This window comes from Abramis brama (genome assembly GCF_963993115.1).
Source record: "Abramis brama genome assembly, chromosome: 7".
Taxonomy (NCBI): Eukaryota; Metazoa; Chordata; class Actinopteri; order Cypriniformes; family Leuciscidae; genus Abramis; species Abramis brama.
In genome coordinates this window covers 2,362,131-2,372,768 of record NC_139969.1, presented here as the reverse complement: position 1 = coordinate 2,372,768, position 10,638 = coordinate 2,362,131, and the positions used below count along the sequence as shown (strand labels likewise).

The 10,638-nt window shown below is 39.9% G+C and overlaps 1 protein-coding gene across 2 annotated transcripts; it reads right to left on the bottom strand.

The window, feature by feature from the left end:
* Positions 1 to 338: 338 nt before the first annotated feature.
* armc6 (armadillo repeat containing 6) lies at positions 339 to 10,089 on the bottom strand. 2 transcript variants are annotated; one of them, XM_084120152.1, is made up of 8 exons: positions 10,013 to 10,089; positions 9,532 to 9,664; positions 8,639 to 8,724; positions 7,939 to 8,506; positions 6,023 to 6,168; positions 5,770 to 5,901; positions 3,871 to 4,008; positions 339 to 1,092 (listed from the first exon to the last, which is right to left on the bottom strand). In XM_084120152.1, exons 2-8 carry the CDS (start codon positions 9,650 to 9,652, stop codon positions 880 to 882), a joined length of 1,404 nt encoding a protein of 467 aa, XP_083976278.1. In that variant the 5' UTR covers positions 9,653 to 9,664; positions 10,013 to 10,089; the 3' UTR covers positions 339 to 879. The 2 variants fall into 2 exon arrangements, with proteins under 2 accessions (XP_083976278.1, XP_083976279.1); XM_084120153.1 differs by having other exon boundaries at positions 9,945 to 10,026.
* Between the last annotated feature and the right edge of the window lie 549 nt (positions 10,090 to 10,638).

Below are 10,638 nucleotides of genomic sequence, written 5' to 3'. Positions count from 1 at the left end.
GTTTTTGGCTCAACCGCGAAAATTGATAAAAAGCTTTAAAACATATATTTCCTAAGTAAATAACCTGATTTGGCTGTAAATGGTCTTTTCCATCTATGATCTAGTGGTTACAGGCTTGCTAAATAAAACATAATACCTTCTTATGCATGTGCTTAAAGGCCTTAAAGCACTTGAACCCTGTTAATTGCTGCTTGCAGCTATATTTTATTTGATTTTACAGTTGCAACTATAACAACAATAACCTATTTATTTTAGTATACATTTGGTACATTTCTGTAACGGAATATTGAGCTGGCCACTGTAAAATCATAAAGATGTGTAATATAAACATGCCAAAGTGCCTCTAGAGCTGCTTGGTTTAATCAACAAACACAATCGGTTCTAGTACAGAGCAGGTTTAAACAGAGCATCAAGTACTGCAACACATACAACTGAGAACACATAGGTGGCTCTTATTTTAGCTCACCATGTCTTGTTGTGTGCATGAAAGGGTATTTTGGCATAAGCATCAAATGCACTGCAGTGAACGCACATATGGGATACGGCGCTGGATGATGGTCTTTACATTAAATATACTAAGGGTTAAATGCAATCCAGAAATGCACTTCTGTTAACATCAGCTCAAATGAATCCAGACCAAGAACAGTGGTCATTCAAGGTTAAAAAACATTGTACAAACTATAAATAGCTGCAATAACATGTTTAGACACAAAAAAACAACTGTAAATTGTAATGCATCTAATGCACGTGGTCTGATATCACTGGAAGGATGTTGGATCACATACATCTAGCACGACCTCCACAGTTAGGACATGTTTCCACATGACTTAATCGTGATTGTTTGAGTGTAGCAGACGTTTGGTTTGACAACACGTTGGTTCAGTGACTCAGGCTTCCCTTCGTCCCTGTCCAGAGTTCCCGCAGCTCCACCTGGCAGCCGAGGTCTCTGAGAGCGGCTCGACCCACGTCACCACAGTCCCTGTGAGCCGCCAGAGCCTGCGAGATCAGCGCCTCCGCTCCCATCTCCAGAATGGGCTGAGTGTAGTCGCGCGAGCGGGCCACCAGGTTCCTCAGCAGCATGCAGGACTGTTTCTGAAACAGCAGGAGACACCACATCACAGCAAACACGGGACAGAGCTTCATAAAACAACACAGACTGAGGAAAGACACGTCACTACAGCATCTGAAGAACATGTGTTCAGGTTTTTGTTTTGGCTTTTTAAGAAAAAGAAAAGAAAGGAAACAGAAGTACTTAAAGAGTAAAAATTGTTCGAAAGGCTTCAAATGGGTTCAAAGTATCTGTCAAGAAGCAATGTAATAATTGTATTAAAATAAATATATATATATATATATAGCAAATGTATAGAACAGAAATTGTTATGAAAAAATAAGTTTTATTCAAAATCACTATAAGCCAGTGTATTATTGAGATACTATTATAGTTTAGTAATATTTTTAATTACTTTTTATTTTATATTTTTAATTATTTTAATTTTTGTTAAAGATTTAGTAATTTTGTCGAGTTTTGTTTTCAATATTATTAGTTTAAAAAAAGTCTATAATTGTATTAATTTTTAGTTATTTGTTCATTTGTTTTATTTATTGAAGTTAATGTCTATTGTCAGCTCCCGACATACCACTGTAAAGGCTCGCCCCTTACTGCTGATTGGATTTCTGCCCCTTACTGCATCATGAGTGGACACGCCCCTTCCTGCTGATTGGCTCTCTCCCTCTCCTCCCCCATCATGAGTTGATACGCCCCTTCCTGCTGATTGGCTCTCTCTCCCCTCCCCCCTCATGAGTGGAAACGCCCCTTACTGCTGATTGGCTCTCACTCTGCTCCCCCATCATGAGTGGACACGCCCCTTACTGCTGATTGGCTCTCTCTCTGCTCCCCATCATGAGTGGACACGCCCCTTACTGCTGATTGTCTCTAGGCTTGTTCGACTTCATGCAGCTCTGCGCAGAACGATCGGCGGCTGACTTGAAGCAGTGCATGCCGGTTAGAAATTTTGTCCGACTTGATGCAGCGCCGACGCCACGTGACTGTGACGTATGCCATCAAAGTACCGCGAGGGCAATTCGAGAGTAGCCGGAGAACTCAGCCAGCGCAGCTTCTCAAGAGCGGCTGCATTGGGCTGCACGAGGGCGGATGACGACACAGCTGTTCCACGATTGGCCGGATTCACTGCATGACAACGATCACGTGTGTTTCGTGTTTATTCGAACACCTTTAGTTCTTCTAAAGCTCTCAAATTAGTTTATTATAACAGTAAACACTCTTTTCATGTCGTTGTCATGTTATATTGTGTCATGTTTATCAAATAAAACAGATTAAAAAACGTAGACTCCACTTCATTTATAACAGCTTATGTTGAACTTTATTCTTGTTCAAACAGACGCTGTATGAAGTAGCCTACATAAAGTATTGAATAAAAATGTATCTGAAAAATCTGTGTATTATTTGTCAAATATTGCATTTATTTCACTTCAGCTGTGGTAAAGTATGCAAATACCACGTGAGCAGTCACTACGGGAACCAGAAAGTGTCCGACTTCACGTCTCCGTTTGCAGCTCCTCCCCGCCTGCACGCGGCTACTCTCGCCGATCGGTTACATCCAGCCGCAGCCGATGTCGAACACACCTTCTCTCTCTCTCTGCTCCCCCATCATGAGTGGACACGCCCCTTCCTGCTGATTGGCTCTCTCCCTCTCCTCCCCCATCATGAGTTGATACGCCCCTTCCTGCTGATTGGCTCTCTCTCCCCTCCCCCCTCATGAGTGGACACGCCCCTTACTGCTGATTGGCTCTCTCTCTGCTCCCCCATCATGAGTGGACACGCCCCTTACTGCTGATTGGCTCCCTCTCTCTCTGCTCCCCATCATGAGTGGACACGCCCCTTACTGCTGATTGGCTCTCTCTCTGCTCCCCATCATGAGTGGACACGCCCCTTACTGCTGCTCCCCCATCATGAGTGGACACGCCCCTTACTGCTGATTGGCTCCCTCTCTCTCTGCTCCCCATCATGAGTGGACACGCCCCTTACTGCTGATTGGCTCTCTCTCTGCTCCCCATCATGAGTGGACACGCCCCTTACTGCTGATTGGCTCTCTCTCCCCTCCCCCCTCATGAGTGGACACGCCCCTTACTGCTGATTGGCTCTCTCTCTGCTCCCCCATCATGAGTGGACACGCCCCTTACTGCTGATTGGCTCTCTCTCTCTCTGCTCCCCATCATGAGTGGACACGCCCCTTCCTGCTGATTGTCTCTCTCCCTCTCTCCTCCCCCATCATGAGCGGACACGCCCCTTACTGCTGATTGGCTCTCTCTCTCTCTGCTCCCCATCATGAGTGGACACGCCCCTTCCTGCTGATTGTCTCTCTCCCTCTCTCCTCCCCCATCATGAGTGGACACGCCCCTTACTGCTGATTGTCTCTCTCTCTCTCTCTCTCTCCTCCCCCATCATGAGTGGACACGCCTCTTCCTGCTGATTGGCTCTCTCTCTCTCCCCTCCCCCCTCATGAGTGGACATGCCCCTTACTGCTGATTGGCTCTCTCTCTCTCTGCTCCCCCATCATGAGTGGACACGCCCCTTCCTGCTGATTGGCTCTCTCTCTCCCCGATCCCCCATCATGAGTGGACACGCCTCTTCCTGCTGATTGGCTCTCTCTCTCTCCCCTCCCCCCTCATGAGTGGACAAGCCCCTTTCTGCTGATTGACTACAAGTGTGTTTTGGTGCTCAGTTTGATCCACTTTTCAACAGCGTTTTTCAAAAATCGCTTACTGCACCTAGATCACAGGGCTTGAATGCAATGCGAGTCTCTTAGGATAAAAGCATCTGCTAAATGCATGAAAGAGGACGTGCTTTACCTGCACATTAACGTTAGATGGGTGATTCTTCATGGCCTGCAGGGCCGCCAGCGCGCCGCCACACTCCATGATGACTTTACAGTTGTTGGGTTTGCGGAGGGCGAGAACACACAGCGCCGCACATCCCTGCTCACACACCTGACCCAGACACAGGAAGAACAGAGCAAAACACATGAGGAACTGGGTTTATGAGGAACTTCAGAATTAGCTTAGATTAACAAGTGATTCTGAGCTGAATTAGTTACCCAACAGTCACACAGAGGAACTGTATTAGTGCAGCACCAAAAAAACAAAAAAACATTGCATTATTAATTGTAACTAATTTTTATAAAAATAACTGATTATTAGACACTTTTCTCTTCAATACTGATGAAACAATGAACACAGCCAATAATCTAGACTTTCATTTTGTTGTATAGAAGCGCAAATTGTTTTCAGATTCATTTATAACAATGCACTACTGTTAAAAGATTTGGGGTCAGAACACTTTATTCAACAAGGATTGATCAATTTATCAAAAGTGACAGTAAAGACATTTATAATGTTACAAAAGATTCTTTCAAATAAATCCTTAGTGAATAAATTCATCAAAGAATCCTGCACAGAAATATGAACTCTTTTCAATATTGATAATCATAAATGTTTCTTGAGCATCAAATCATCATATTAGAATGATTTCTGAAGGATCATGTGACACTGAAGACTGAAGAAAAAAAAAAAAAAAAAAAAAAAAAAAAAAATATATATATATATATCAGCTGTTTTAAATTGTAATAATATCTCACAATTTTTACTGTATTTTAGATCAAATAAATGTCGCCCTGGTGAGCAGAAGAGACTTTAAAAAAATGTTAATAAACTTCTAACAAACTTTTGAACGGTAGTAACACTGAAAATGTGAATCTATTAATTAGTCTAAACTTCCAGGCCAATTTCCTGGTAATTAGCAGCATATAATTATATAATTGATCTTCTTTAGGAGGTATTTTAAATACTGAACATTATTAATTATTATTATCATCATCAAATGTTTCTGGAAATAGCCCTTGTGTTGAGTGTATGAAGTATGTATACAGTAGTCAACATTTCAAAACCTTTCAACAAAGTTATACATGAATTTTAAACCGTTCGGTAATACCATATACATTAATTTTGAGTTTACCAGACATTCTGGATAATAATTAAAGGGGTGGTTGATTATGATTTCACTTTTCTAACTTTAGTTAGTGTGTAATGTTGCTGTTTGATCATAAACAACATCTGCAAAGTTACAACACTCAAAGTTCAAAGCAAAGGGAGATATTTGCTTTTAAAGAAATCGCTTTTTAAGGACTACAACAAACGGCTGGTAGAGACTACACCACATTCCTCCCGGGTTAGTGACATCACCAACCCTAGAATTTACATAAACCCCGCCCCCGGAACACGATTTATAGATTATCAAGACAGAATATGCTAATCAATGACTAGAAGATAACTACACATAAGCTTCATAAATTCATCAACTAACCATTCAGAAATGTTGTCTACATGTTGTCTCTTCTTCTCGAGTCTCTCCATCTTTCTGACTCCGGTTTGAACATAAAAGGCTAAAAGTTTTTGAAATGTTCAGTGCATGTGTGTGTGAGGTAAAAGGACACAAGCTCTTGAAGCTCCGCCCCCTGTGCCGGGAGCAGCAGCTCATTTGCATTTAAAGGGACAGACACAAAAACGGTGCGTTTTTGCTCACCCTCAAAAAGTGACAATTTTAACATGCTATATAAAAATATCTGTGGGGTATTTTGAGCTAAAACTTCACACACACACTCTGGGGACATCAGAGACTTATTTTACATCTTCTGAAAAGGGCATTATACCACCCCTTTAAATAATAATCGGCACTGTTTAAAGGGGACACACCTGTGCATTGCCCATGTGACGGTTCATCGCCATCATGATGAGTTCCCCCCCGCCTGCATTCACGACAGCGTCTTTAACATCATCATTTCCAGCGATGGCCTTCAACGCACTGAGCACCTGCTTCACGAGCTCCTGGAAAACCGTTTCACAAATCAACAGATGATCACATCAACAAGCCGTTCAAACTCTTGAGCTTTATTTCTTTTCACAGTGCGGAGACTCTCACTGACAAGCTGGAGATGCAGGAGCTCACCTGACTATCCAGTCCGTCGGCCAGAAGTCTGATCATGAAGTTCAGGCCTCCGAGGTCCACAATGTCCTGACAGAACTCGTTTCTCACGGCCAGACGGGACAGAGTGGCACAGAGTTCACTGAGAACTGAGGTGTTTTCTGAGTGAGCTGAGACCAGCAGAAATAAACATCATCATCATCACCGGTCATTCATAAACTAATATACACTGGCGGTCAATTAAAGGGATACTTCATTGATTAGCATTCAGCTTTGTATCAGTAGAAACCCAGTAGTGTTTTGGAGTGACCGTGCTTCCCTCCCTCATGTCCCCCTGAGACGAGAGATTTCTGTATTGTGTGTCTGGAAAAAAACCTCAGATGACGCAAAAATCGTCATTTATCGTCATCAGAGGCTCTTTTGTCCAGAGGCGAGAGACTCCAGCCAGTAGGAGGAGCTCGTCCCGCATGTCTTCAACCCGCCCATAGGGGGATCTCACGATAAAACGCCGTCTTTTCAGTTTCCAGTCGACTAGTAGCCTAGTTGTATCATTTCTCCCGATACTGTTCTCTGTAACCGGTAGGCGTGGCTTGGGCAGCGAAGCAAGTGCATTCTGGGAGTTGTAGTCTTTCATCCACATGAGCCAAAAATACATTCTCTGGCTTTTCTCAGTCTAGAAGGCACCAACTTCTAAAATAATTTCACATTTCTACTACATAAATGACCCAATTTAAATACACATTCATCTTTCCAGCGGTGAAATATCCCTTTAAGATTTTGTTTTTGAAGGAACGCTTGTTATTTGATAAAAATACTGTAAAAACAGTGAAATGTTATTTGAATTTAAAATAACTGTTTTCTATGTGAATATATAGTAAAGTGTAATTTATTCCTGTGATCAAAGCTGAATTTTCAGCATCATTACTCCAGTCTTCAGTGTCACATGATCCTTCAGAAATCACTCTAATATGATGATTTGCTGATCAGACATTTATGATTATTATCAGTGTTAAAAACAGTTGTGTTGCTTCATATTTTTGAGGAAACCGTGATGCACTACCGTTCAAAAATGTGGAGTGAAAGTAAAAAAAAATTAACTTTGATTCATTAATGATACATTAAACTGATCAAAAGTGACAGTAAAGACATTTATAATGTTACAAAAGATTCTATTTCAAATAAATGTTCAACAAAGAATCCTGAAAAACAAAATATGAAGAAATATGTTTCCACAAAAATATGAAGCATCTTAGCTGTTTTCAACACTGATAATAATCATAAATGTTTCTTGAGCATCAAATCATCATATTAGAGTGATTTCTGAAGGATCATGTGACACTGAAGACTGGAGTAATGATGCTGAAAATTCAGCTTTGATCACAGGAATAAATTACACTTTACTATATATTCACATAGAAAACAGATGATTTAAATTCAAATAATATTTCATTATTTTTACAGTATTTTTGATCAAATAAATGCAGCCTTAGAGATTTCCATCAAAAACATTAAAAAAAGTCTTAGTAGTGTATATGCAGATATTCTTTGCCTAGTCGTTACAGTAAAATGTATTGGTAACACTTTACAATAAGGTACATTAGTCAACACTAGCTAACTACATTTGTTAACATGAATTAATAATGAACTGCATGTATACAGCATTTATTAATCTTTGTTAATGTTAATTTCACCATTTACTAATACTTTATTAAAATCTTGTTAACATTAGTTAATGCACTGTGAACTAACATGAACAGCTGTATTTTTATTAACTAATGTTAACAAACATTAACAAAAACAGTAACAAATGTATTGCTCATGGTTAGTTCATGTTAGTAAATAATACATGAATTAAATGTTAACTAATGAACCTTATTGTAAAGTGTCACCAATTTATTTAATGATTTATTTATTATTGCATGCCTGGCAACTTGGCTCACCTTTAGCAGCTTCAACAATGACTTTCAGTCCGTTCTGCTCCACCACGATCATCCTGGCGTGTTCATGAGCCTGTCCAAAGGGAACACGCACGTCATCGTCGAAGGTCATGACCCTGAGCGCGGCACAGGCCTCCCTCACGACCTCGGGATGTTCGGTATGGCGTGTGATGCTGCGGGTGAGCAGCGGCAGCACGCCTGCCTTCACCAGAGCCTGCCTGTTGTTCTCGTGCTTCAGACTGAAGTGGCGTACGATACGCACACACAGGGAGGTGAGAGAGGCGTCCGTCTGGTGCGCAGTTAAAGCGCCGATTAAAAACTCTCGGCCTTCGGCGTCCAGGAGATCCGGCTGGCCGTCTGTTAGCACTGAGAGAGCGGAAAGAGCAGCAGAGAGCGCTTCTTTCTCTTCACCGGCTCTCCGGCAGCAAGCGAGGATTGTGGGATACGCCTCGTTTTGAGCTGCCAGGTACCGTTGTGCGAAGCCGAGAGAACACTGTTCGGTGAAGACTCTCAGATCCTCACGGACACATGCGGACGGGGACACCAGTGCAGCTTTGAGCGACTCTAGAGCCTGAAAATATGCCACCGGTTAAATAGAGGAATAATGAAAAGAATAATGATTTAAATAGAGAACATGCCCGTGTCTGTGGAAGTGAGGTCGTGAGGTTAGTTTAGCTGCTAAACACCTCATATGAAGATATACCTGAAGAACCTCGTGAGTTTGAGTTTCTGTGTTTTCTTCAGAACTAACTTTCGGCACTGCTTTAACGATGAAGGTGAGATCCACACCTGCGAGTAATAATCAAATCACTTCATTATCATGCATCATATGCATATGTATCATATCACATATCTACAAAACAATGTAATAGTGTGAAGTAAAAAAAAAAAGTATTATTAACATTTTAAATCACCTTTTTGTCGTTCACTTAAATAGTCATTCAATGCAAAAATTTAATTTTCAAAAGTACTTAAGGTTAATTAAGGAATAATGAAAAGAATAATGATTTAAATAGAAAACATGCCAGTCTCTGTGGAAGTGAGGTAACAACATAGGTATCATATAGCTCATATTAATTGAGTCTACATGGAATATTTGTAAATATTCCATGTAGACTCAATTAATATGAGCTATATGATACCTATGTTGTTTGAACTAGTTTTAGATGGAGTTCAGCATGTTGCACTGCAGTGTGTGTGTGTGTGTATATATTTTTATGTATAAATATGCATTCATGTACATACATGCATGCATGCATATACATGTTCATATCTCCACATGCATGCATATACATTTTAATATACATGTCCACATGCATGCATATACATTTTAATATACATGTCCACATGCATGCATGCATATACATACATATACATATACATACATATATATATACATACATATATATATATATATATACATATATATATATATATATATATATATATATATATATATATATATATATATAGACACACGCAGGGTGTACAAAATAATTAAGCAGACACATGAAATAAAACTAAATGCAGAGATGACTTTTCATTTGTTAAACAAGTTAGGAATTGAACCTCGAGTGGAATTATTCCATAACTCACCCTGAGATTCAAACTGCTCGATGGCCTCTTTCAAAGCTTCGCTGCCCTCCATGTCAAACTCCTCAATGTTTTCTCTGACCACAGCATCAAAGGTCTCCTGAGTGATCCTGCGCTTCGCCATGATGAACTGATGCTGAATAAAACATCACAGAAGGGGTGCAGTTTCAGTGCTGCTGTTTGCCTTTTATAGGCTGTTTCTTAGGCATGTACCATGATAATACCATGGTATTCAGTAAAGTACCTTCGAGAAACTTCAAATACCATAGTACATTTGGAAATCGTTCAATATTATAGTATCACAATCTGATAACGTCACTAACGTACCATTATGAGACGCGGTACACTGCAATCAAGCGTGACTAACACAAAAACATTGTTTATTAACGTAAAACACTCGCTGTAGGTTACAGTACCTGAGAGTGACATGTATTCGTACCCAAAGCGATTTTAAAACAAAACTGATAAAGATCCTGAAACTCACCAACACCCAACCTGGACCCTGATGATAAAAGCCTCCCTGGAGATGAGAAGACGGTAGGCAGTACGCAAACAGCGCAAGTGTAGAACAGCGACTAAACGCAACGGTATTTAACTGACGCAAATGCTTCGTGAATTACGAGTTACGACAAAAACCTGCGTTGTGTTGTTTTTAATGTGGCTCGGGTGAGATCTGTGAGAGAAATAGGTTCCGCCTCATGTAATAGTGACAAACAATATATTTCTTAAATTTTTCTAAAAGTGTTTGACTGCATTTTTTTTTCCCACGAAGAAATTATATTATTATTTAAACTATTTAAACACACCTCGCATTTAATTCTAAAGGAGCATTTGACCACATATACTTTTCAAAGTTATGTAATTGTTTCACAAGTAAAGCATTAAAACATTAATATACGAATGAATGAATGAATGAATGAATTATAGATTAACATAAAAGTAATGCAATAGACACAAAATGTTAAGGAAACTGAAAATTGATAGCGTTTATTTTGTATGTATTTATTGTGTAATTTACTTAAATATTATACAAATAAATAACGTCCTATTTAAGCAGTTATATGTGCATGTATTTCACTGTTTATTTATTTATTTATATATTTATTTAAC

What these genes read in the sequence shown, in the direction of transcription:
- armc6 (XM_084120152.1), bottom strand. Translation starts at nt 9,652, where the DNA reads ATGGCGAAGCGCAGGATCACTCAGGAGACCTTTGATGCTGTGGTCAGA. An exon ending in CATTGTTGAAGCTGCTAAAG is followed by an intron (nt 6,169 to 7,938) that starts GTGAGCCAAGTT and finishes TGCTGGTCTCAG; the next exon opens with CTCACTCAGAAAACACCTCA. An exon ending in GTCACATGGGCAATGCACAG is followed by an intron (nt 4,009 to 5,769) that starts GTGTGTCCCCTT and finishes TGTCTGGGTCAG; the next exon opens with GTGTGTGAGCAGGGATGTGC.